Here is a 27,579-nt window from a genome sequence, read left to right on the forward strand (position 1 = left end):
TTTTTGTCTTCCCCATTTTCTAAATCAGGAAGCTGAGCCATGTTTTAGGCAGTACTGCTGAGAGTGGTAAAAACTTGTTAATGTGCCCCTGTAGACCTGGATCCTTTTTTTAGCCCCCTTTGTTCCTCGCACACAGTTCAGCTTGTTTTTTTTGTGCTGAAAGCTCGGATACATTTCTTCAGCTTTTACCATTTATGTGTTGACGCGCAGTATTTAAGGACTGTTTTTGTTAAAATGTGGTTTTGTGCGATTGCTCTTTCTTCCCCTCCATCTTTTCTGTGCGACTCATCCCTCTATCCATCCAGGTGCTCTCCAGATAGAGATGAGCGAGGAGTCCGACCAAGGCAAATATGAGTGTGTCGCCACCAACAGCGATGGGACTCGCTATTCCACCCCGGCTAACCTCTACGTCAGAGGTGAGAGGAGAATACATATAATAAACAGTGTAATTGGAGCCAGGTTATTATACATTTATTGCATTCGTGATCGCAGTAGAGTGATACGCTGCTATTAACACCGCCTGTGTTTTATAATTATTTAGCAAACGAGAGCTGAATGTTTAACTACGGCTGTTAATCTCTCTGCTTTTTTTTACTTCTGAGCCTTTTAGACCTTTGCAAAATGACACAACGAATGTTTGAATGTAAGAGGCAATTAACATTGTCTATAAGGGTGAAAAAGCTTTCAATATTATAATAGTAATAATAATAATACCTTTATTAGGTGTTATTTGCAGTTACATACAATAAATACACACAAATATATACATACAGTATAAATAAAACAAATATTAAATTGAGTTATGGTGCTTACAAAGAAAGAGCAATGAGATTAAAGGATAAAAAATAAATTTTATTCATTTTTTAAATGATAAAAAGAGATTAAATAAAAGACCTCATCGCATAAAAGTACGTTTTAAGAAGTGATTTAAAAGAACTGATGATATTCCTCCTACATTCTTAGAACTAAAAGAGCTAAGTAGAACCATATAAGGTTCTTCGGCTTGTCCTCATAGGCGGTTCCACCAAGAACCTTTATTCACGAAAGGGGTTTTAAAGGGTTCGCTGGATCAAAATGGTTCTTCCTGGAACCATTAGTGTTACCAAGAACCCTTGAAAAGCAAAATGGTTCCAGGTAGAACCTCAGCCCTTGTAGAAGAACAGTTTTGGAACCCTTATTTCTAAGAGTGTAGTATAGTATATCCACTATATCCTCTAGTTTTTGGTCATTTTAGACCAAATCCGCAAAGTAGTTAGCGTTAATTTTCACAGTTATGATATATGTTTTAAGGCTGTAAAACCCCTCACCCCACACACTATGAGAAATAAAAATATATTAAATGTTTTCCTATGAATAAGTATGATAGCTTTTAGAAATAACAAATTTAATGTAAAGGATCAACCTACGAGGTTTAAACACGTAAGAAATTATTATTATATCAAAGTTCATCTTCGTCCTGCAAAAGCATGCAAAATTGCACCAAAAAACTGTACAGATAATATTATTGTTATTATATTATACACAGAAACACACATGTGATACGACTCCACTATACACACATACTGTACATGTATAATATGATGTGCAGTGAACACACAGGGACCACAAACAGTGCAGAGTCAGTCATGTGTGTCTAACAGTGTTTGCAGGGCCGTGCTGCTGCTCAGTGAGTGTTTGACAGGCGAGTGTGTGGAGGCAGCTGGCTCTAGAAGCCTCTCAACAACAAACTAAACAACAAACTTTATTTTTCTTTCCTCAACTCTGACTCTTTTCTCTTTCTTTCTTTGGTCTCTTCCTGTGTCTGTTGTCGTCACCTTGCCGTTGCTCCTTTGTTAAACTTGTTTTCTCTCCCTGTCTCTTCTCTGATCTTTTTCCTCTTCCCGTCCTCCCTCCCTCTGCAGAGCTGCGAGAAGGTTGGTATTTGCAAAGACCGTGTGGCTCTTTAGAGTCTGTTTAAACCACCGTTTGTGCGTTTGTGTGTTCGGTTGCTTTTTAAGCCCCTTAAACGTGCCCCGTACAGTGTATTCCTCGAAGATTATACTGTACCCTCCCATGTTTCGTCTTCTTTTCCCCCCTGCGAGTGCATGTGTGTGTTTCCTGTGACTCTGTTTTTGTTTGTGGCGTCTTTTGTGTTTCGGTTCATAAAATATTTAACGCAGCACACCTAAAAAACACCATGAATAAAACATTTTGATATCACATGCTCCCAAGCGGTGATGTATCAGAGTGTTTGAACGCTCACAGTCGTCTTTGAATGCCATAAACTTTGATTTCAGAGCACGACAAAAATAATCATCCCGCTGCATATATAGACTCTGATTGTTATGCACTGTACTCAACGACGTTGTCATGAATTTCAAATCTCTCTCCTCTCTCTTCCTCTGCCTCCGTGCTTTCATTGTTCCCTCGTCCAGTTCGCCGCGTCCCCCCTCGCTTCTCCATCCCGCCGGCAGACAGCGAGATTATGCCCGGGGGAAGCGTCAACATCACGTGCGTGGCCGTGGGCTCGCCCATGCCGTACGTGAAGTGGATGCTGGGGGCGGAGGACCTCACGCCCGAGGACGACATGCCCATCGGCCGCAACGTCCTGGAGCTGACGGACATACGGCAGTCCAACAATTACACCTGCGTTGCCATGTCAACGCTTGGCGTGATTGAGGCGGTGGCGCAGATTATTGTCAAAGGTGGGTTCAGCGGCGTAATACACTGAAATATACATATCACAATATTATCTTTATTAGATATTTTCATCTTCTGTTTATCTCCAGTTGCAAGCTGACCATATGACTCTGTATTGAGTCTGGTTTCCTCTGTGAACTCAAACAGGATATAAGAATACTCCCAATAATACAAAAAGAACTCAGGAAAAATTAACCTACTTACCCATACATCCCTACAGAAGAGGATTAGTACCACACAGGAAACAAATATTTGAGTTCTGACTTTAAACTCAGAATTCTGACTGACTTTAAACTCAGTATTCTGACTTTAAAACTTAGAATTTCTGAATTAAAACTCGAAATTTCTGACTTTAAACTCAGAATTTCTTACTTTGAAATTCAACATTCGGACTTAAAACTCAAAATGTCTGACTTTATTCTCATACTCGGACTTAAAACTCATAATTTTGACTTAGAATTCAAAATCTCTGACTTCATTGTCATAATTCTGACTTTAAAACTTTTAATTCTGACTTCATTCTCATAATTCTGACTTTAAAACTCTTAATTCTGACTTTAAACTCAGAATTCTGACTTTAAACTCAGAATTCTGACTTTAAAACTTTTTTGAATTAAAACTCGAAATTTCTGACTTTAAACCTCAGAATTCTGACTTCATTCTCATACGTCTGACTTTAAAACTCATAATTTCCGACTTTAAACTCAGAATTTCTTACTTTAAAATTCTAAATTCTGACTTAAAACTCAAAATGTCTGACTTCATTCTCATAATTCTGACTTTAAAACTCTTAATTCTGACTTTAAACTCATAATTCTGACTTTAAAACTCATAATTCTGACTTAATACTCACTAATTCTTCACATTTATAACAATAACGCTAACTTGTCATTATAATTCCACTTTATGGCTAATATAATAATCATAAAATATTACACAATATTGCACACAATAAGGCCGTGTTCTCTGTCTGTAAATAGGCTTCTGATGTATATTTAAGTTGTTTCCCGCCTCACAAAAGAAATAAAAGTAAGACTCTCTGTGAATCAAGTAATTCTCTTTCATGACAGCTCTAATTATACATGCACGCTGAAGACATGAATAATCAAAGTGAATATTAAATTGGGTAAATAATAAATACTATGAAGATTAAATAAGAAAAGGAAATTCAGTTTGTTGCAAATATATCAAAACGTCTTTTGAATTCATCTTGGAAGTAAGGAAGTATTTTGTCGTTTGAGGAATGTTAATATTTAATTCAAATAGTCGTCTGTCTGCAGGTTTTATATTTCACTCATATTTCTCTGATTGCGGAGTTCTTTGATTGTGATCCACTTAGATCTTATCACTGTGTCTGGATTTAGTTTGTCAGTGTACACGCTTTTCAATTCTGATTAAATACGATGAAGTTCCTGGGAAAAAAACTCTTCTTTGAAGTGAAACTTCATGAGTTTTCTTTTTGAAGTGACAGCGTTTGTTTAGTTCAGCCGTCGAACCGATTTATCTCATAATTGTTTTTCAAGACCGTTTAACTCGTCTCTCTGATGCTTTTTTTTTTTTTTTTTTTTTCGTCTATTTCAGCTCTGCCAAAGGCTCCTGGCAGCCCGGTGGTCACAGAGAGAACTGCAACAAGCATCACACTCACCTGGGATTCTGGCAACCCCGAGCCCGTCTCCTACTATATCATACAGGTGTGTGACGGACACACAAGCACATGTGCACTTTTTACACTTTTTATTAACCGCTTATATATATATAAAAACAAGTAAGACTGAAATAAAACCATTTTATTTCTTTCTGAGTGGTGTCTTTGCCTCGTCCTCTCCAGCACCGCGCCAAAGGCTCTGAGGATCCCTACAAAGAGATCGACGGCATCGCCACGACGCGCTACAGCGTGGGCGGCCTCAGCCCTTACTCCCACTACGACTTTCGCGTAGCGGCCGTCAACACCATCGGGCAGGGCCCGTCCAGCGACGCGGTGGAGGCTCGCACCGCCGAGCAGGCCCCGTCCTCGCCTCCTCGACAGGTTCGTGCGATGGCGTAAGCCCCCCTTTCACACCTGGCGTTAGCATTCGTCCTTCTGTCACCACATACTGGATCTGGCTTACCACACCCCCCATAATTCGTGTCTGACTGTGCATATATGTGTCTGATGTCAATGTGTGTAATGTGACGGCGACAGAAAGAATAGAAAGACGGCAGAAACGGAGTTAATCAAAGCTCTACTCGCGCTGCTGTAACATGAAACGCGAGTTGAGAAATCACGAGAGTCGCGGTGTCGTTATCGGAGCAGTGGCCGCAAATAATGAATGAGCACTAATTAGTGTAAAAAAAACAATTGTGAAACTGAGGAAAACTGTCATCTGATGACCGTCTCCAAATATGTTTTTTTTGGATCGGATCAGAGGATACATTCAGGATGGATTCGGACCACGATTGGATCATAGCGCTAAAAATGGCTTCCTTCAATCTTTAGCTTTCTCATGGAAGAACTGTGACTCTCTAAGGCAGGGGTTCTCAAAGTTTTGATACCTGAGGGCCAATTTAGGAACCCAACATTGGACTGAGGGCCACCAAAGGAAAAAAAACGAAAACAGAAAAACAGAAATAAATCCCATTTGTAATCATTTTAATGACCAGATTGCAGTTCTACAGTTTAGCGTTAAGTAATATAAGCGTTACTATAAAGTAATTTAAGCGTTAATGATGAGGAGATGCCTTGAACTGACTCTTTCCATGGGATTCCCTGCTGTAGCTTGGAGGGGGAAAGATGTTATCACCTCACTAACGTGGTACTGCAGCGTCTGGTGCTGATATTTTTATAATAACGCTTTTTATAATTTACTGGGTAGTTACCCAGTATTTTGGCCATTGTTCTTACCTTCTAATTACAGGTTAATACCAAGTAACACATTTCTGTTACCATATATTTACTGGGTAAATAGCTAGTAATTGGGGGCTGTAGCTACCTGCTTATTACCAGCTTATAACCCAATAATACACTAAAATTCACCATATAGAAACCAGGTAAATATACCCAGTATTTTTGTTTACACTTATTGGTCTGTATCCAGTAATGTCCAATAAACATTTGACAAGCTTAGTAGCTCCTGAATTAAAACTATCAACTGTAATTCATCTCTGGGCCGCCAGAAATGTTTCTGCGGGCCGCACTTTGAGAACCAATGCTCTAAGGGCTCCAGGGTGTGACCAGTGCTGACTTTGCGGCAGTGTTTGAATAAGAAATGCAAGATAACGTTAGAAATCACAAAAAAAAAAAATCACCACTTCTGCCCCGTCTCACACGATGCGCCGCTACCTGCTCGCTAACAATACCTCGTCCTGTTTATTCTCCAGGTCAGAGGTCGCATGCTGAGCACAACAACAGCAATCATCCACTGGGACGAACCTGAGGAGCCCAACGGGCAGGTGGTGGGTTACAGAGTCTACTACACCTCCGACAACATGATGCCAGTCAACCAGGTGTGTGTTTCCCTGTTTGCTTCTGATAACTGCGCGGTTGCGCCCGCGTCGTCTGCTACGGCTGCGTTCACGCATCGTAATGCCCGGCTGTTTGTTGTTGTGCAGTGGGAGAAGCTGATGGTGCGCAGCGCCAACTACATCACCATTCAGGGTCTGACCCCGAACAAGACTTATTACATCAGAGTGCTGGCCTTTACCTCGGTAGGAGACGGACCGCTCTCACAGGACCTGCAGATCATCGCCAAGACTGGAGGTAAGAGACGGGAGTGCAGGGACGTGGTCGTCATAGACCTCAGGATTTAATCGATCTGGATCAGAGTAAAACGGCCTCAAATGTTTAGAATTAGGGCTGTCAAATTAATCACAGGGTAGCTGTGGATTAATCACGATTAATTACCATAGGTAAATATGCCAGAAATATTCTAATTTTCTCTTATATTGTTGTAGGAACGGAGAGATAAATAAAGTATGTGGAAAATATAAATGTAAAGAACAATAAAATACTGTAAATAACTTTTTTTTTAAAAACCTATACAAACTTGGTAAAAAATAAACATTACATTGTAAAGAACCCACATTATAAGACAATATAAATATATAGAAAAACTAAAATACTACAAAATAAAAAGTATAGAAGTTAAATAGTTTTCTTGGGGGTAATAAACCCACAGCAGGAAATTCCTCATCAGCACCTTTGAAGCACTGCTTCTACTAGTTAGCGTTAGCGTCAGCTAGCATTCTGACGCTAATGTTAGCTGCATTGTCCCCTAACCCGGGTACGGGGATGCGGCTGGTCACGGATGCATTTAGGCAACGGCCCTCAGGCTCCGAGTGTCCGGTGCCCCCCTATCGGCTCGGAGCCCCAAGCAGTTGCCCGCCGCCTTGCCTGTTCATAAACTGCACGTCTACCCGTAGGGCAATGATCGTGAGAAAGTGCGTTAATGCATTCCCACTTGTTGCAATACGTGATTTAATCACGACGAGCGTGTTCCTGATTGGATCTTGTTTTTTTCCTGTCACTCTAGTTCCATCACAGCCGTTACAATTCAAGGGCGAGGCCAAGTCTGAGACCAGCATCCTGCTGTCCTGGGTAGCCCCGCCCCAAGTGGGTCCCGACAACCAGATCACGGGATACGAACTGGTCTACCGACGTTCCGACGAAACAGAGGAGGTAAGAACGAAAGCGAGGAGGGGGGGAAATGGAATTTGCTGTAGTTCGTTGTCTTCACGTCCGCGCTGTCCTCTTGTCGTTTCACGTCCCGCTCAGAAGAAAATAAGCTTCGAGCCGACCGCGTCCTACCTGCTGAAGAACCTGAAGCCTTTCTCCACCTACACCTTCCAGCTGGCCGCCAAGAGCAAGCACGGGATCGGGGCGTACACCAACGAAGTGTTGATGGACACGCCGCAGACGCGTAGGTCTAACTGCACACACTGCTGCACGGACAGTTGTTTGGCGTTGTCACAAAAGGAGGCGTAATTAATCTATAATTAACTGATCTCAGATGTGATATAGCTTTAAAAATATAAGAGAATCAGTAAAAAACAAGGTAAGAAGTCAGTGGTTTGTAGATAGAGATGATGATAAACGTCACGGATGAAGCGCTGAGGCTTGAGCAGATATGGGAAGGTATGTTTGTGTGTGTGTTGAGTCAGTATTTTTGTAATGCATCTCTTTTAAGCCATTCATTCATTTCCATTACTCGAGCATTTCTACCGCAAGAAAAAAAAAAAAGGTGAAAAACCCGATCATTGTTCTAGTCACAGGACATTCACTTCTCCAGTGTTTTGTTTTCATTTTATGTTTCTTTGTCTTCTGTTCTCTGTCTCTTTGTCCGCTCAATTTCATCCCCATTTTTCCACGGCAAACCTCACCTCACCTCCCTCACTCCTCCAATAACAACGTCACACACACACACACACACACACACACACACACTTACCCCCAAAACAATCCCTACTGTGCTTCCTCAAAACTGGCCGACCAGTTCCTTCAGCACCCCCGCAGGACGTCGCGTGCGCGAGTCCGACCTCTACCAGCGTCCTGGTAAGTTGGGCTCCGCCTCCTCCGGAGTTTCGGAACGGCGTCATCACGGGATACGCCATCCAGTACTCGACCACGGGGGGCAACAAGACGACTAAAAGAGTGGACGGGATCCCTCTGGAGAGTTCCCCGTATGCGCTGGAAAACCTGGAAAAATGGACCGAGTACGGCATAACGATACGAGCGCAGACGGAAGCAGGGGACGGACCGGAAAGTTTGCAGCTGCTCGTACGCACAGAGGAGGATGGTATGTTCCAAAAAACAAAAAAAACCCACCCATACCTGTCTTAGGATGGTCCGCCCCACTAACAAAGCAACCGAAACTAACAGTCCTTCAAGTCTAAAAGGACGGTGCATTGTCAGAACCCTCCTGTGTGGAAAAACCTCCTCTTTATTCCTCGTTGTTCCTTCGTAACCAGCAGAAAAACCTCTAACATCTGGGAAAACCTCACCGCTGCTTTCTCTTGCAACCCCAGCAGCAGTCTTTTCAAATCAGCCTCCTTTTTTCCTCACTTTTCCCCTTCTGTAATCCCCTCTTTTTTGGGGGATGCTTGGGATTTCCCTGGCATGACGTAACAATGTTTCCCACTAACGTTACTTTGGCCTTACCACTCGTTCGGCCTCTTCTCAGTGATTGCTTTGCAACTATTTGTCTTTTAGTTAACTTTTTATCTCGGTATTGACAGAAATTTGTGATATTTTTTCTTGATAGACCCCAAACTCTCCACTGAGAATGTTTTCCTTCTCAAGTGCTCATGTCTGGGTTAGTGCGATAACAAAGCAGTGGCTGGAGTGTTTTCATTCAGGATTTTTATGTTGTTTTTTTTGTAAGGGGGTTAGTTCTCTTTGACTGGCAACAATCCTTTTTCTCAGCCATTCTTATCTTTTCCGTACATTTGCCTCTTTATTCTCCACTGCTTTTTCCTCCCATGTTTTTCCTCAAGCAATTTTATATATTTTTTTTTTACTTTTTTCCAAGACATCAAAACTGTCTTGAAGGCGTATATTGAGTATTTTTTTTTATCTGCCCCCAAAACCGATCTATTTTTCTTTTTTCCATCTTAAACACTGAAGGACTTTGACGTGACTGTCCGTCATCTGTGATCCTTGACCTCTGTCCCAAAATGCATCATTCTTTAGTTCCAAGTGGTCCTCCGCGAGGAGTTGACGCAGAGACCGTGAACGCCTCGGCCGTTAGGGTGAAATGGCGAGCGCCGGCGCCCGAGCGGCAGCACGGTCAGATCAGAGGCTACCAAGTCCACTATGTGAGGATGAACTACGGCGAGCCGCAGGGTCAGCCCTTCATCAAGGACATCCTCATCGACGACTCGCAGGTAAATAAAACCCAAAGCAACATTAGATGTGATTAATTCTAGATCACCACTAACACATAGGCTCACACTATATTTATTTATTTATTTATACCTGCCTAATACATACATAATTAGAGCTGGAATGATTATTAATCGATTACTAAATTAATCGTCAACTATTTTGATGATCGATTGAATCGGTTTAAAGCTTTTTTCGTGATTAAAACAAGATTTCTGATTGTTTTAGCTTCTTAAATGTGAATATTTTCTTTGTTTCTTTGCTCCACATAACAAAGAAATCATTAAAACTGAATCATTTTGGTTTGTGGACAAAAACAGCTCTATACATAATACATACATTATGATTTAGTTGAAACAAAAGACAATCTATTTTAGATTTGTATCCCACATACTGACAATTGTGTGTTTCTATTATTTTTCTCTCCTTTCTCGATGTCCTGCCATCGTTCAGTGGGACGATCAGTACGATGACTCAACTGAATACGTGAGTAAACCTTTCATTTAATACTAATAATCATAATAAAGCGCACACAGTCGATGAGTCATACCTGTGAGACTGGAGCTTTAAAATCACCCAGGACCAGAACGAGGACTTAAAACACAGAAAAACCTGGAAATCCTGTATTCTGCCCACGATTTTTTTAATAAAGCAGCACTGGAGAAAACAATTAAAACGAACAATAAGAATAATCTGTGGATATTGCCAAAATATTGTGTTTATTTATTCTCTCCTTGGGGCAAACAAATGACGAAGAGTTGTATTTGCGGTGTTGAGATTGAGACCGTTGTGAATTAGCGTCGAGTGTCTGTGGAGGTAAATGAGATTTGGAGATTTGTCGAGCTGATCACAAACCAGCGAGAATCCCCAGTACATTTTTTTCCAGAGAGCTGCAGCGGCTAATTGCACAAAAAAAAAGGAAAGAAAAGAGCTGAACTCTCTGTACTGTCTGATAATTATAGCGACAAAAAAAAGCCACATAATTGTCACCAAGGGTGCACCTTTTTGACTTGGGTTTAACCTCGAAATGTTGCTATTAGATCAAAGTCTGTCTGCATTGGCCTGAGGCCACACACACACACACACACACACACATTCTTGTACTTACTGCATACTGAGGACCATCATTTCCACTTTATAAATCAACATAATTACAAATATCTACGTCATCTACAAAGAACTAATGGTTGCAGTACCATAACATGTCTGCAGGTGGAGCCCCAGAGCAAAAAGGGGTGGAAAACTTTTTCTTTTTTTTTTTTTTTTTTGGTCCAAAATTTTGCTAAAACTTAACTTATACCATGTCGACCAACATTTTTTTTTAAAAATTGACCAAAAATGTTTGGTCCAAAATTTGAAAAAAAAATTTTACCCAAAATTTGAAAACAATTTTTTAACCCAAAATTTGAAAAAAAAAAATTGACCCAACATTTGAAAAAAAAATTGACCCAAAATTTGAAAAAAAAATTAACCCAAAATTAAAAAAAAAAAATTGACCCAAAATTTGAAAAAAAAATAATTAACCCAAAATTTGAAAATAAAAATTTACCCAAAATTTTATGGCCAAAAATTTGACCATAACGTCCTATGTTGTCCAAAATATGATTTTTTTTTGACAAATTGAGTATAGCATGTTATAGCAACCTAAGGAAGTGATTTCAATGAAAACAAAGTGAGGACCGGCCAAAATGTCCTCACTCCGTAAAAATGACCTCACTTTGTTGGTTAAAATCCCTCACTGGTCCTCAGTATGCCACAAGTACAAGAACACACACACACACACACACACACCAAGTAGCTGCTTTTGACAGCTGACATTGCTTTGTTTTTGTGTGTGTTTCTCCTGCAGGAGGCGGTTCTTGGAGACCTGAGGGCAGACACTTCCTTCTCTGTGTCAGTCGGGGCTTATACCGCCAAAGGCGACGGTGCTCGCAGCAAACCTGTCACAGTCTGCACCGCCCTGCCATGTAAGAGGATATCTAAACTAGACTTTCATCGCAAACATACACTAACGTTCAAAAGTTTGGGATCACTTACTTCAAATGTCCTTATTTTTGAAGGAAAACCACTTTTTTTTCAATGAATATAACATTAAATGAATCATAAATACACTCTATACATTGTTAATGTGGTAAATGACTATTCTAGCTGCAAACGTCTGGTTTTTAATGGAATATGTACGAAGAACCTTGTCCTCATAGGAGAACCCTTTTAGGCTCCAGCCAGGTAGAACCTTTTTATAAAGGTTCCACCTGGAATCCTTTTAAAACCCTTTATTCAAGAAAGGGGTTTTAAAGGGTTCTCTGGATATAAAAGGTTCTTATTGGAACCATTAGTGTTACCAAGAACCCTTATTTCTAAGAGTGTATAGAGGCAAATTTCCAGTGTTCTAATGGAACATTGTGTTTGCTAATGGCGTTAGAAGGCTATTGGATGATTAGAAAACCATAGAAAACCCTTGTGCAATGATGTTAGCACAGCTGAAAACAGTTTTGCTGGTTTTTTGACCAAAGCAAAATGATTATTTTGAATGAAAATCATTATTTTCTAATCTCATCAATGTCTTGACTATATTTTCTAATCATTTTGCAACTCTTTTGATGAATAAAAGTCTGAGTTTTAATGGAAAACACAACAAAAATAGTATAGGTGACCCCAAACTTTTGAACAGTACACTCTTAGAAATAAGGGTTCCAAAAGGTTTCTTCTACAAGAGCTGAGGTTCTACCATTGCTTCTGAAAAACCCTCTCCCAAGAAATAGTATTTCAAGGGTTCTTGGTAACACTAATGGTTCCAGTAAGAACCATTTTGATCCAGAGAACCCTTTTATTATAAAAAAGGAGCCAAAAAGGGTTGAGACATGAGACAAGCTGAAGAACCTTATACGGTTCTACTAAGCACTTTTCTAAGAGTGTAGTGTAAAGCTACATACACCCACTAATGATTTTAAACTAGTGCATAGCTAATTATCATTACAGGCCATTAAGTCACTCTGTCACACCTTCCTCTGCCAGTAAAAAGCAATTTGGTGCCATATTGTGCTCTGCAGTTTTGCTCGAGGTTGTGAATAATGTATTTTGCAATTATCCTCTAATTACCTCGTCGTTATCTGTGTTGCCCTCTCCAGTGCCCGACAAGCCCAAACTGACGGTGAGCGCCGCCGACTCAGGCGCCGCTCTGCTTCAGTGGCACCCGCCGTTAAACCCGCCCACGCCGCTGCTCGGTTACCGCCTCACCTTTGGCCGCGTCGACGTCCTTCCCTCGACGGTGGTGGAGTTCCCCTCCAAGGAGAACCGCTACACGGCCCATGACGTCCACAAGGGAGCAAACTACGTCTTCAAACTCTCCGCCCGTAACAAAATGGGCTACGGGGAGGAGGCGGTGAAGGAGGTGACGACACCCGAGGACAACCCGAGTGGATACCCGGAAAACATATACTCGGAAGAGTCTTCTGCCACTTTCCTCCGACTGGCGTGGAAATCGGTGCCGCTGATTGAGCAAAACGGGAGAATCACAAAGTACTCGGTGCTCTATAAGGATATAAACAGTCGAGGGAACGCCTCAGAAGCGGCGGTGCCCGCTCCAGAGTCGAGCGTGTTGTTGGAGGCTCTGCGTGCCGATACTGTGTATGACGTCAGGGTGTGCGCGTTCACGGCTGTCGGCCCGGGGCCGTACAGCCCCGGTGTCCAGTTTAGGACGCAGCGTCTGGACCAAGGTAGGACACGCGCTCGGGTTCTAACAGCCCCGCCCATCCTCATTGCTCAGGATGCAAGACACGCTTAACACACACCTAATGTCCCACATGCACAGTCCGACACACAACATCTTAAGTGTCCTTTCTCATTGTCTTGTCACTGTAGTCATAATCCCAACATCATTTTCCCAAATCAAGGTAAGAGTCTTGGGTTTTGGGGGAGAGTTTCCCCCACTGTCTCTGTGTTTTGATGACACAGGTAAAGTCAGGTTTGGTCCAGCAGAGACATTAAATTACATCATAGAATACGTTTCATGTTCTGTTTGTTTTCTTCTTCCATTTTTTTTTTGTATCTTAGTTTTTGCAACCAACTTCAGAGTCAAAGCAGCCATGAAGACCTCTGTCCTCCTGTCCTGGGAGATCCGAGACAAGAATCCTGCCCAGCCATTCACTGTAAGTTTCTCACGTGTTTGTACTTAAATTGTTGTTAAAGCAGACCTAGACCGGAAGTTCCAATTAACACTGTTTTTTTTAGTGTGTATCTGCGTCATTACCTTGTTTACGAAGCCCTGAAGGTTCAAAACAAACAGTTCAGCCACTGCTGAGAACGCTGTGTTTTATTGTAATCTCGGGCTCAGCGAGATCTCTGAAAAAACCCGGTCCGGTTACGTAAACAGCGGTTCTCCTGAACAGCAGATCCTCCTGCTCCAGGCACTAGTCCGGGCACCTTCGGTTGCGTACATTGAACCGCAGAAGAAGAATAACGTCCGTTGTGGAGGTGTTTCACGAGCGACAGTGTCTTCAGACTCTGGGTCAAAGTAAAAAAAAACTGCGGCGGGGAGTCGTGACGAAGCTATTTTTAAACATTGTTAAAACAATGTTTTGATAATGAAGCGCAGTGCATCCACCGTTCCAGAAGGGGGAGCTGCGCGGGTGTGCTGATATGTCACTTCCGGGTACTAAATAATCACAACACAGTCTGTCTTCTCGGGCGAGATTTATGTCTGAAATAGCGCGGCTGACGAGAGCTTCAAAAAGGACAGATTTCTATGGGCTCGTTTCCAGCAACTAGGAGCATTTTTTGACCATAAAAACACGTTAATATATGTAAGTAGACCTCCATAACATATAGGATACTATATACTAACCACTCTGTGAGCTTTAAATTAAAAAACAATATTGCAAATGTGGCTCAACAAAACCCCCACCTGTGTCCAGATCCTGTATGGAAAAGGCCAGTCCGTGGAAGTGGACGGCAAACAGACTCAGAAGCTGATCAGCGGCCTGGAGCCGGACACTCAGTACTCCTTTCTGCTCACCAACCGGGCCAACAGCGCCGGGGGCCTCCAGCACCGCGTCACAGCCACCACAGCCCCGGACATCCTGAAGACCAAACCCACCGTGGTAGGGAAAACCAACGCAGACGGCATGGTGACCGTGCAGCTACCGACTGTGCAGACCACGGCCAAAGTCAGGTGGGTTTCTTCGTTGGTTTATCGGGAATGATGAGAGCTGGTCTGAGAACTGCTGCGAGAAGCCAACTGAAAACACAAAGATGATAATCCTTCTGATTCTTATACACTACTGTTCAAAAGTTTTGGGTCGAAATGTCCTTGTGCAACTCAGAAATGTTTTCTGTTTCTGTTTTTTAAATCTTAAAACTTTTATTAGCTATGGGATCAAGTTATTATTCCACTCTGAATTCAAAGATGCCAATTATATTTTATTTTGTACAGCCATATATATTTCAACATGGAGCAATTCCGTGTGAATTGTCGTCTTAGGACACACACACTGTGGTGTTTGTGCCCTGACTGCTACTGAAAAGGCTCTCGACCACTTTTTAATGTGTGTGTTTCAACGATGGTTTCCCAAAAACACAACCACAATACGGTTTGACTTAAGAGGAGATTGATATCTTTTTGACGTTTGCACGACAAATACATGTAAAGCATCCAACTTGAAACAGCTAGTTAGCCTGGCTGTCTGAAGGGTGCTCCATTCGATTCAGACACAGCCAGGCTAGCAGGCTAACTGGCTAGTTTCAGGCTGGCAGGCTAACAGGCTAGAGCCAGGGTAGCAGGCTAACCAGCTAGAGCCAGGCTAGCAGGCTAACCGGCTAGAGCCAGGCTGGCAGGCTAACCGGCTAGAGCCAGGATAGAAGGCTAACCGACTAGAGCCAGGATAGCAGGCTAACCGGACAGGATAGCAGGCTAATCGGCTAGAGCCTGGCTAGCAGGCTAACCAGTTCAAGCTAGGCTAGCAGGCTAACCGTCTAGAGCCAGGATAGCAGGCTAACCGGCTAGAGCCAGGATAGGAGGCTAACCGGCTAGAGCCAGGATAGAAGGCTAACCGGCTAGAGCCAGGATAGCAGGCTAACCGGCTAGAGAGCCAGGATAGCAGGCTAACCAGCTAGAGCCAGGATGGAAGGCTAACCCGGCTAGAGCCAGGATTGCAGGCTAACCAGCTAGAGCTAGGCTAGCAGGCTAACCGCCAGCCTACCGGCATCTTTAACTCATTCATTAAACAAGTCAATTAAAATAACTGATTGAGACGTGAAATGCTAATTGGTGAGCAGAGATGCTAGCATTTCTCTTTGTTTTCAGTCATTAAAGAAAAGAAGAAAATGATTTGATTTCCTTGAGTCTGAACTCTGCTTTCTGTGTTTCAGGGGTTACTATGTGGTGGTGGTTCCGCTGAAGAAGCTCCGAGGGAAGTTCCTTAATCCCTGGGAGGAACCCGATCATATGAACCTGGATGAGGTAAAAACGTGTAGCAGATTAACGCCAATAGCATCTATCACACAGTCTTGATTATACAACAATAATAGGGTCGTTATATGGTAATACTGACATTGAATCAATCAGAGTTCATTTATATAGCACGTTACAATATCTGTAAGTGCTTCACATAAAAAGAAAGAATAAAAAGACACTCAGTAAGTTAGCGGGGATAAAATACACAATAAAACAGTAAAGAGAAAACCAATAAAATAAGAAACAATAAAAATGTACAATTAAGAACAGAGGGAAAGTGTCCCAGTGCAGCTGGAGTTTAAAAAGCCATTCTGAATATATATAATAAATAAAGATGTTCTGTTCTATTCTTTTAATACTTTTCAATACATTTTTTATCAATTCTTTCTCAGCTTCTGAAAGAGATCAACGCGACGGGTGTCAGTCGTGCCCTTCGCGTCCGCAGACAGGCCGGCCAATCAGATCCCAGGGCGTACGTCAGCGCTCACTTTAAGACCCTCCCGCTGGAGTTTACGCTCGGCGACGGGCAAAGCTACGGCGGCTTCCGCAACCGCGCGCTGCAGAACGGACAGGAGTACGTGTTCTTTGTGCTCGGGTTGCTCGACCTCTCTGAGAATGTGAGTAAAAAAAAATAGAAACACATGCATTTAATCGATCGATGAAAACCAGCTAAGATTGTTATAATTTGCTGTAATGAAACCGTGTTTTCTCGCAGACCATGTTCGCCACGAGCCCTTACTCCGACCCCGTTACCTCGCTGGACGTGGATCCAAAGCCCATCGTCGACGAAGAGGAGGGCCTGCTGTGGGTGGTCGGGCCCGTGCTCGCCGTCGTCTTCATCGTCTGCATCGTCATCGCCATTCTGCTGTTCAAGAGGTGAGAGCTGTGACTCTGACACGAGCCCCCCGTTGTCCTCATTCTCAGGGAAAGTATTATTATATTTTATGGACTCTGTGCCGTTAAAAGCTAAAAATGTGCTTCTAGAACAGAAACAGGCTGTTGTGTTCCCATTATTTATGGAACGTAACCCATTACATTAAAGCATATTTATTGCTCCTCTGCACTGAGACAACGGGGGACAATTAATATCCCAATCTGTTACTAATCATCGCTGCAATTTAAGGTGATTTCTGTGTAATCTGTGAGCGCGCAGAGCAGTTAGGGTAAGATAACGTTTTTTCGCCCATCGGCGTTATTCATGATAATTTCTGGTCATTATGATAATGAGCGGTTGGTAATGCACATGAATAATTGCCGGGCCCTGAAGTGAAAGCAGAACTGTTAACCTTGATGGTAATAATCTTAAATTCATAAGCCCCGGTGTAACCTGTGCTGGTCGACAGACATTAATGTCTCACTTGCAGCAGAAATGTACTTTGTGATAAGCTGCCAGGATGTAATTATGGAGTAGGTGTCACAACTGCGGGGGAACGCCGGGTCATACTATGTAGGCGGGGGTTCGCGTTAAAACAGTGGATGAAAGCATCTGATTCTGTTTTACAATAAGTTCATTTTATTTTGTTTGTTTTTGTTTCAGTGATCGCGACAGAACGATGTTGTTCTTGATGTCTTTTTGAGTGGACACTAATGTGATTTATCTTTTTTTTTCTGTTCTTAATTACGCTGCTGCTGTTTGGATCCAGCAAACCTGACAGGTAAATAAACACCACTCATTAAAATTCCCTTCCGCCTTAAAGGGGTATTTTAATCTTGAAAAGCCTTTGCGAACAACACTTCAGACAATAAATCCCAATCGAGTCAGAATTACCCTGATGTTTCTTTAATGACTGCACAGTGAGTGTATTAAATACACTGTATTCACACTGGTTAAAGGGTGTGGACTAACAAGCACATTGTCAATACTCAGAGTAATAAATAGTGAACACAGCGTGGTGTTTTTCGTTCCGCTCGCCTTTTCATGTCACCGTTTCAAAACAAGAAAGGTGGTAATCTACGACTCAAAAGCTAAAGCAGCAGAATCACAGCCAGTCCTGTAAATGATCACCAGACTTGTCTCTGACGTTTAAATATTGAATATAGTGTGTCATTTCTGATGTTTGCTTAGTAAAAATCCGCCAAAGTTGATAAAATCGTTAAAAAATGACCTGCTATAAATATAGATTTAAACAATATTGGAGGCTAATGTTAGCACGCTACACAACAAAACACAGAATAATAGTTTGTTTTTATTTAGTATTATTTTAATGCCGAAATGTCACATATTTCATCTTTAAGTAAAACAGATGATATTGAGCTGCATCTAAATGATGTTTTAATGTGTTTTTGCAGAAAAAGAGCTGAGGCCGAAGGCAGAAAGGGCAGTTTCCCGTGCAGCAAAGCCATGTCATCTCACCATCCCACCGATCCTGTGGAGCTACGACGGATCAACTTCCAGACTCCAGGTTAGCACCGAAAAATAAAATGTTATTATATATAAATAACGTATATGTAAACACAAAACGCGATGTCGTTGGTCGTATTTCACTGAACAGGATTAAACCCAGTGTTGTTTCCCCTCTTTCAGCCTACCGTGTATCAGTGTACCGCGGCTATCGCCGTCTGTCAAGTTAGTCGGTCTTAGTCCACCGTAGATGTTTTTTCCCTCTCTTTCCTTTCAGTCTTTCTTTCTGGTCCATCTCCATGCCAACTAACCATCCATCCCCACATAGGAAGAAGCGGCTTGAATTGACAACATTTCATCAAAATGCCTCCGGAATACTTATTATTAACTAGAAAAGCACTCGGAGAGCGCAGACCTCCGCCAAGGCCCCCCCCCACCCCCCACGGATCACGGAGAAAATGTAATCACTCGTTTCTAGTCCCATTGCGGACGTTTGCTGAAAATTTCATCCAAATCCGTCCATGACTTTTCGAGTTATGTTGCTAACAGACAGTTAGACAAACAAAAACAAAACAACATCCTTGGCTGAGGTCAATAAAACCTTTTCATTTGTTCATGCTAAGGCTTTTTTTCTCTTCACCGGCAGTATGTATGTATATACATGCATATACTCGGGGGACATGTGCCTCAGTAACTTGAAATGGTCATTTAACAAAATAAACCAACACTTCCATTTGCTTCCTCTGCTGATCACAGACTGAACTAAACCGACGCCTCCTCTGTCAGTCCACAACTCCTAACATTTCCTTCCCAAAGAGTTCAAATGTGCACATATCAAAATGACTTCTTCTTCTTCTTCTTCTTCTTTCTTTTTTTTTTATCCCTCTGTGCTCGACAGGCATGGCGAGTCACCCGCCCATCCCCATCTCCGAGATGGCAGATCACATCGAGCGCCTCAAGGCAAACGACAATCTCAAGTTCTCTCAAGAGTACGAGGTAGGAATGCTGATGATACGTCCCTGAAAATATTTATCTTGGGGGGTTAAATGCATCCGGATTTGACGCAGATTTATCTTTGACTCATCGTATTCAGCTTCGATTTCAATAGCACGCGTTTTTTTTGGGGGGGGGGGGAGATTGTCTCTCGCCGTCTTCTCGTGATTTGTCTTGGTAGAGCGATACAAGATAAAGCACAGCGCATCTCTTTGCTGTCGTCGCGTTATCTGTGCAAATGTAGAAGTGAAATTGAAATTGCGAGCGGGTTAGAAAGAGAGTTGCTTATTACAGCAAGATGATTATCAAAGTGCACATTACTGTCCTCTGGTGAAGTGAGAAGAAATCAGAAAATAAGGACGACGCAGCAGACTCTGTGAAAGTTCTCCCTGGCAAAAAGAGGAACTTGATTACCATATTTTCGGGACTACATGTCGCACCGGGGTATTAGTTCACGCGTTAACGGCGTCAACGTTAGCGCATGACGCGTTTCCGACACCGGAGTCTAGGCACCGTTTACCAGTTAGCTCCGTTAGCTGCATTAGCTCCTTTAGCGACGTTAGCGCACCTACAGTGGAACTGGAGCGGTCTGTTTATTAAAGGAAAAGAGCAGCGCTGCAAATAAGCAGCGTACCTGTGTAACTGCGTATGTGTGCCTCTGTTTTTAAAGTTTAGCGTTACTTTAGAGACTCGTTTTAACAGTCGGGAGTCACGTAAACAAGACGTCACGCGCGTCTTTTTCCGGTCAGTCGTCATTGAAACGCGACATGCGTTAACGTGCGTTAAGTCGCGTTCCAGCAGCACGCTGTTCAAGAAGCCATCTTTCAGCCCGCGATTAGCCTTCTTTGTTTTTCATAGAATCGTCACAAATGTGGACTGTGCCCTCTTGTGGTCATAGGTGACATAGCAAATATATTTGATGTAATATATCAAAAATATCGTCACACTGTTAAAACAATCGCCTAAGTAATTTTTTTTTGCCTAAATCATCTCCTCATACCATCAGCCACCTATGGTAAAATCGCCTACATCCTCAGTTGATCAGATCATGTGATTTTACCCCTTTAAGATAATGGCCTATGTCAAGGGTGTGACTTAAGCGTGTGACTTTTGAGAGTTAGGCGATTATTTTAACAGTGTGACGGCGATTCTAAATATAGGTCACATGTCCAACCAAACTACTAAATAAAGTGCGACTTATAGTCCGGAAAATACGGTAGTTTTCTTCTTCTTGCAGCACAGCTGATGTGGAACAAAAAACAGCACGACATGGAGATAATAAAACGCCTCAAGTTTGGTCTTTCTGAACCCTTATGAAGTCGTATTTCGCCATATTTCCCTGGCTGTGTTGCAAATAACCCAAGCATTACAATGAACTCCGTGGAGATTTATTAAACGGGTATAAAATGTTGTCTTTTTTCCTTCTTTTTCCACTGAAGCCCTCTGGGTGAAAGCAGGCGACACGGAGCTTTAATTGGCAACCAGAAGAGAGAGAGAGAGAGAGAGACAGATTGTGTGTGACAAGAGACGCTTAGAGTGGAGGAAATATTATTCAAAGAGTAGAAAAACAGAAGCGAGGATGTTTAGGGAGAAACAGCGTTGGGAAAAGAGGGTAGGAGGGTAGAAGAGACAGTGAGGGAGAAGCTCTGTGTAATTGTGGTGTGAGTTGGAACCGCTCGGGTTGAGCCTCGCATTCTCTCTGCATGACTGTGCGCTTTGTTTTCGACGCTGAACCTTTAACAAGGCTAGAGAGAGAGAGAGAGTGATGGATGGATGGATGGAGCGGGGATTGAGGACGAGGAGAAACGAGCGAGGCCAGAAACGATTGCGGTGTAATAATCAGACACACATGATGCGAGCGGAAAGCAGACTCTGAACATACACACACACACGTATACAAGCGCTCATCCAGTACCACCCTTGTCCATTCCCTTACCCTAACCCCCCCCCCCCTTTCCGACCAAACCATAATTATGTGTCATAAAATATTCAGAATTGCTAAACTGCTCTGGCTCTCCCTCGTCTTCGTCCCTCTGCATTGACAGACCCTCGTAATGACCTCATGTCTGCCTCTCCCTGCAAAACAGTAATGCTTACACTGTAATTACCCTCCAGGAACTTAATGTGTTGGTCTAACACAACCATCCTTTTCTCTCCCAGAGAAAAATGTATGCTTTTATCATCTTTCCCCACGGCGGCCAAAGTGGAAAGTCCCTACCTCACTGTTGTTTCTAGAAATTGGAATATCACGTTCCCCGGCATTCCTTCCCGATATCAGCAAAGCCTTGTTAATTTTCAGATTATACTTGGTTTCATCTCATGTTGGCTGGCCCACGGCTCCTCACATAGATGGAATTGTCCAGTTCTGTTTTCTACATCACAATTTTCTGCATTTTGAAGGAATAATAATGTCCATTCCAACACTTTAAGTGGTAATACTCATAGTCTGTGCATGGTATTATGATATTATTACAGTACTGTAGTGCACACTACATCAGCGTAGGTTGTTTCACAAGTGGACTTTGATGTATTTATAATAACAGTCTTCAGTGTTTTAAAACAAAAATGGAATTTCCTTACTGTAATGAATATTTCACTCGCGTCCGCTGTGGCTTTTTTTTTCTCAGAACATAAAGCTCCTGACAGACAGGGAAAGAAAACATAGAAAACGGTAGACGTTACAAGAAATGAGTGTCTGTCGTATTTCTTTGTTCTTCGCTCTGACCTTGAGTTGTGTGTCTTGCAGTCCGTCGACCCCGGTCAGCAGTTCACGTGGGAGAATTCCAACCTGGAGGTCAACAAACCAAAGAACCGCTATGCTAACGTCATTGCCTACGATCACTCCAGGGTTATACTCTCCAGTATAGAGGGTAAGACATCATACGTTGGAAATCAGAACATTTTTAAAATGGTGTTTCGTCACTTTTTTATAATGTTGGGTGTTTATTACTTGCTTACACGGTTGCACGTACACTACCGTTCAAAAGTTTGGGCTGACCAATACAATTTTTGTTGTGTTTTCCATTAAAAGTCACACTTTTATTCATCAAAATGGATAGAAAATATAGTCGAGACATTGACAAGATTAGAAATAATGATTTTTATTCAAAAATAATCATTTTGCCCTTGGGTCAAAGAACCAGCAAAACTGTTTTCCTCTTATTAGCAAAGGATTAGCATTAGCGATTAGCATTAGCAAACACAATGTACCATTAGAGCAGTGGAAATGGGCCTCTATACACCTATGTACATATTCCATTAAAAACCAGATGTTTTTACCAATTTATAGAGTGTATTTATGATTCATTTAATGTTATATTCATGGAGAAAAAAAAGAGCTTTTCCTTCAAAAACAAGGACATTTTCTAAGTGACCCCAAACTTTTGAATGGTAGTGTAAAAAAGCCACGATAAAAAATGATCAGATACAGATCACGTCTCGCACTCCTATGGAAATGCTGCTCAATCATGCTGTCGCTTTATTTATAGCCCAGTCAATAATATGTTTCCATGATGCATCCATGCCCTTAGATTTGATCTTTTCTTAAAGGTCTAAAGTGAAAAAAAAAAATGGTCTCAGTCCTTTTCCTCAGTGCAGTGATTTGAAGCGCACTCACCCACCTCGGCCGGGAAAGACCCGAGGCAAAAGAAAGTGGCAGCTTGAGTGTGAGTGGAGACGGGGAGGCGTACGATAGGAGGGCCAGACCCAAACAGATGAGCCTTATCTGGGCAGAGCATGTGTGAGCAGCCCTTCCACCCCCGCCTGTCCTGGAGCCTGTCCTTCTCCTCTCCGCTTAGAAAACAGCTTAGACAACACTTATATACACACATATATACTCCTCAGCCTGTTCAGTCTAACTATATTCATGGGGACCATCACAAATTAATGCACAACTCTAACCTTACTTTAATATATACCTTATTCTAAAGCCAAAACCCCAGATTTAACTCTCCAGCAGATATTTAACGTCACAGGTTTCCGGAGGTTTTGGCCAGCTCCCAGTTTTTCGACCCCATGAATAACAGTAAAAATCAGACCACACACATATACGCTCATATAGATTCAAAACACATGCCCAGGACGTGCACAGGCGCAGATATACAGTATACATGCCTCCTTTACTCACAGCCTCCTCCACACATTTATGAACGCACAGTCTCTGCCAGGCCAGTGTAGCCACCGAGGGACGGAATAATATGTGAGTGTGAGTGTGCGAGTGAGTTTGTTTTATTTGCTCAGTGCTTCTGCTGCAGTCCCCTGCAATAAAGTTGGAGCACATCAAAGCGTTTGAGCCAAGCTGTCTTTTAAAGACTGAGGTTGATCAACATATGTTCAAAGCTCTTCTTACCATCTGTCCCCCCATCCCGTTTAAAAGAAGTTGTGTAAACACAACCCACACTCCTCTGTCACTTCAGTAAGTGTGCGTGCATGTGTAATGACGGCTCGGGATTCTATGATTTTTATGGCGCTGATTTGTTCTCATAATAGAAGAAGAATCTGTTCCAGGAGTTCCCTCCTCATTGACTCCCATCTTTTTAAATGTAAACTACAGAGCTAAAACAATGAATTAATCGATTACTCAATTAATTGTCTACTATTTTGATAATCCATTAATTGGTTTCAAGCTTTTTTTTATGATTAAAACAAGATTTCCGATTGTTTTAGCTTCTTAAATGTTAATATTTTCGTTGTTTCTTTGCTCCACATAACAAAGAAATCATTAAAAACTGAATCATTTTGGTTTGTGGACAAAAACAAGATCTTGGAGAACATCATCATTTCAAGGTTTGACAAACACTGATCAGCATTTTCTGGACCAAACGATTAAAGGTGAAGTAAGTAGTTTATAGTGACATCTAGAGGAGAGGCTGAAATTTACAACAACGAACTGCTCCTCTGCTCACCCCCTCCCTTCCCTGAGCGCTATGTATAAAAAACTGGATTTTGGGTCATATAAACCCATAAATACTACACAGTGTCCCTTTAAATAATCGACAGATTAATCGACTACGTAAATAATCGTTGGTTGCAGCTACAGTAAACTATTATCAGGCGTCATTTCAGGTGAATCAGGTTCACGGCTGAATGCACGTGCACACGTCCGTGTGCGTGCGTGTTTGAGCTGTGACTCAGTGATTTTTTGGGATTATGGTATTAGGGCCCAGATGAGCAGGACTGATCCTAAATCAAACGCACACTGACGCTCTCTCACATCTCACAAATACACACACACACACACACTCACATACACAATCTCTTCCCGGACGAGCCGTGTCAGCCGAGTCTTACACCGAGACGGCCTTACAGTCATATTGCCATTCAGAGAGACACATCCAGAGTATGCTCAGATTAGGGCACGTGATCGTCTTAGCATGTATTATAAAAACAAGACGGCCGAACAATCCAACAGTAAAGGACGCTTTGGTCTGTGAAAACATTAATCTCTCTGCCGGGACCTCACATGATCCACACTTTTTATTACTGGGATATAAACCTTTTTTTAATAATCCACAGAGATAATTTTACTGTGAATCAGAATATAAGGTTCGTGTTTGTGTGGACAAAGAGAGATATTGAAGCCTAATGCCATTCATCATAGAGGGTGTTTTTTTTATTTTATCAGTATTTCCAGTTCTTGTCTTCAACGCTCATTTCCGCCCATTCAAATTCATTCTCTTTCTCATGTTGCACATCCATCCATCCATCTTCTAATGCTTTATCCTCCACATGAGGGTTGCAGGGAGGCTGACATAGGGCGATAGGTGGCGATAGATCACCAGTCCATCACATAGAGACAATTTAGAGAGTCCAATTTACCTAATACCCAAATCTACATGTCTGGACTGTGGGAGGAGACTGGAGAACCCAGAGAAAACCCATGCACACACATGAGAACATGCAAACTCCATGCAGAAAGGCCCTTGGGTCTTTTTGCAAACCACTACGCCAACCGTCCTACAATCCTTTTCCTTCACCCTCCCCTAAACTGCACTCTCTCCCTCGTGTTTGCAGGTGTTCCGGGCAGCGACTACATCAACGCTAACTACATCGACGGCTACCGTCGTCAGAACGCCTACATCGCAACTCAGGGCTCGCTCCCCGAGACCTTCGGCGACTTCTGGAGAATGGTGTGGGAGCAGCACACGGCCAACATCATCATGATGACCAAGCTCGAGGAGAAGTCGCGGGTAAGACTGAACAAGGCAGGGAACGAAGCAGCAGCAGCACCACAAAGGGGGCAGTATAGCTTGGGACTGGCTTAAATACAAGGGTGGTAGGGTGTAAAAAAAATAGGGAAAATGAGAAGAGTGAGGTAGAACAGCCATTCAAATCCCAATTATGCGTTTAGCTCAAACGCTACACAGCCCCAATGGAGCTCTTGGACAAGGTCGTTCTTTTCCATTGCGACGCAGAAGCCACGTCTGGCACCAAATCGCAGGTTTGTGACCCCAAACTTTTGAACAGTAGTGTATGCTGGAAAATGAACTATCATAAAGAGAGACAGGAGAAGTAGAGGACTGTGGGTCAACTGGTTTAAACTCGAATATTACACAGACTGAGGACTTAGTATTTGGGAGCCATTTCGTGTTGGAAGAGACACATTTTTGTGTCAGTACAATTCGAAAAATGATGCCAAGAGTTGGCCGAAACAACCAAAACGAACGGCGTAACCTTGTCATGAACTCGGCTCCATATGGCTCCATGAGTCCAAATGTCTGGACTTTGCCGCTGCACTCGTGCAGACTCGTGGACTTTTGCGGGCACGTTGCTGAGGGTCGTCCAAACCCCATAATTCATCCAGTCCACGAGGGGCCTCAAACAGACTTTCCGCAGACCTCCAGAGAGTCCGCGCGGGGGTCTCAGACTTTACCAGACTTTAACGATTCCATTACCCAGGCTTCATGTAACACAGTGTCTTGTTGGAAAAAAATATTCAAACAATGTCCATATATCTGTTAAAAAAGTACACATTTATTTGGATTCAGGTCAATCATTCACTACAGTCAGGCATGAGGAAAAATAGGAATGAGTTTAGTATCAGGAGGAATTTTTTTTTTTAAAGATTACAGCAGATTAAAACTGCGAGGAGAAAATAGATATTAGAGTTATATAATAGTAGAATGGTATGCAGTTGATTTGACAGCAGTGGAGATGATGTACTGTACGAGACCAGGGAAGGGAAGAGTGTTCATTATTTAGGAAGGACAGTAGAGTCCAGGTGGGCTTTAAGAGAACAGGATAGAACATGTCGCGTTGTACAAAAATAGCCTGTGTAGAATAAACCCGAAAAAGGCCGCACAGACAATGAGTCGGAGATTGTGTAAGACCAAGTGAAAAGTGCCACGGGTTAAGTGATGGGATGGCACACGGAGTACAGCTCAGCAGGGGGTCGGTAATGGATGAGAAAATCATTTGGCTCGGCGGGCGTTTCGTTCACTGTTGTTAGAAGAATCTGATATAATTAAAATGTCATGTAGGAACAAAATGAGCGCGAGTGGTTTGAGATGTGAGTGCTGTCCTGTCCTGTGCTGTGCTGTGCTGTCAGAAAGTGATCCTTTCCTTTCCTTTCTGTGCTTCTTCTCCTTTATTAACCTTGTGTTTGAACTGTTTCCTTCTTCCACTTTTCCAACTGTTTCTGTTGTGTCTCTTTGACCCTCAGATGCCCTCTTATTTCTACTCTAAGGCAAGACCTCTCTTTCTCTCTTTTCCTAATCTTTTTTTATTTTTTAAAGTGCAACCACACCTCTCATGGTTTCCTCCTTACCTTTTCAATGCACTGCCCTTTTGTTCCTGTTGGTTTCTTCCACCTCCTCCTCCTTCTCTCTCTCTCTCTCTCTCTGAAATAGCCGGTGGATAAAGTGAGAATTGTTGTTCATCTCACCGCAAGGCATTCATAATTAACTAGAAATCGGTTTATTCTAACCACAGCGGTTCAGAAGGAGTGCACATTATTGTCTCCAGTTTGCATGGTCACACCCACAGCTGTTTTTCCTCTTTTCCTGTTTTGGTGTCGTATAATCGTGTAATACGCAGCCATAAAAGAGTGTCATTCTTTATACCCTGGTTATATAACCATAAAGGTTATATTGTATGGCTTTTTTGGGGGTACCTAAGCTGGTATCTCAAGAACATGACGATTTTCTAGTTCGTAAAAGCCATAAAGCAGTTACGACGTTCGTTCCGAAACATCGTTAGATGTTAATTGTAAGGGGAGAAAAAAAAATGCCTATGTATCTCCCGCTTGAGGGGGATGAAGAA

The 27,579-nt window shown here is 42.4% G+C and overlaps 1 protein-coding gene across 1 annotated transcript in view; it reads left to right on the plus strand.

Annotated features, from left to right (window-relative positions):
- ptprdb (protein tyrosine phosphatase receptor type Db) overlaps window positions 1-27,579 on the plus strand; it is a 94,762-nt gene that overhangs the window by 53,646 nt on the left and 13,537 nt on the right. Inside the window, exons 7-31 of the mRNA XM_083909209.1 lie at window positions 306-416; window positions 2,415-2,684; window positions 4,261-4,370; window positions 4,508-4,705; window positions 6,037-6,162; window positions 6,268-6,415; window positions 7,188-7,333; window positions 7,430-7,574; window positions 8,148-8,450; window positions 9,344-9,537; window positions 9,989-10,021; window positions 11,385-11,502; window positions 12,664-13,251; window positions 13,589-13,683; window positions 14,449-14,705; window positions 15,902-15,992; window positions 16,379-16,603; window positions 16,702-16,862; window positions 17,630-17,641; window positions 18,276-18,388; window positions 18,511-18,552; window positions 19,226-19,323; window positions 22,067-22,190; window positions 25,333-25,508; window positions 26,981-27,004. Of these exons, the coding sequence (XP_083765335.1) occupies window positions 306-416; window positions 2,415-2,684; window positions 4,261-4,370; window positions 4,508-4,705; window positions 6,037-6,162; window positions 6,268-6,415; window positions 7,188-7,333; window positions 7,430-7,574; window positions 8,148-8,450; window positions 9,344-9,537; window positions 9,989-10,021; window positions 11,385-11,502; window positions 12,664-13,251; window positions 13,589-13,683; window positions 14,449-14,705; window positions 15,902-15,992; window positions 16,379-16,603; window positions 16,702-16,862; window positions 17,630-17,641; window positions 18,276-18,388; window positions 18,511-18,552; window positions 19,226-19,323; window positions 22,067-22,190; window positions 25,333-25,508; window positions 26,981-27,004 (3,908 nt within the window). The remainder of the gene's footprint in view (window positions 1-305; window positions 417-2,414; window positions 2,685-4,260; window positions 4,371-4,507; window positions 4,706-6,036; window positions 6,163-6,267; window positions 6,416-7,187; window positions 7,334-7,429; window positions 7,575-8,147; window positions 8,451-9,343; window positions 9,538-9,988; window positions 10,022-11,384; window positions 11,503-12,663; window positions 13,252-13,588; window positions 13,684-14,448; window positions 14,706-15,901; window positions 15,993-16,378; window positions 16,604-16,701; window positions 16,863-17,629; window positions 17,642-18,275; window positions 18,389-18,510; window positions 18,553-19,225; window positions 19,324-22,066; window positions 22,191-25,332; window positions 25,509-26,980; window positions 27,005-27,579) is intronic.

Source organism: Microchirus variegatus (assembly GCF_963457635.1).
Source record: "Microchirus variegatus genome assembly, chromosome: 23".
Lineage (NCBI taxonomy): Eukaryota > Metazoa > Chordata > Actinopteri > Pleuronectiformes > Soleidae > Microchirus > Microchirus variegatus.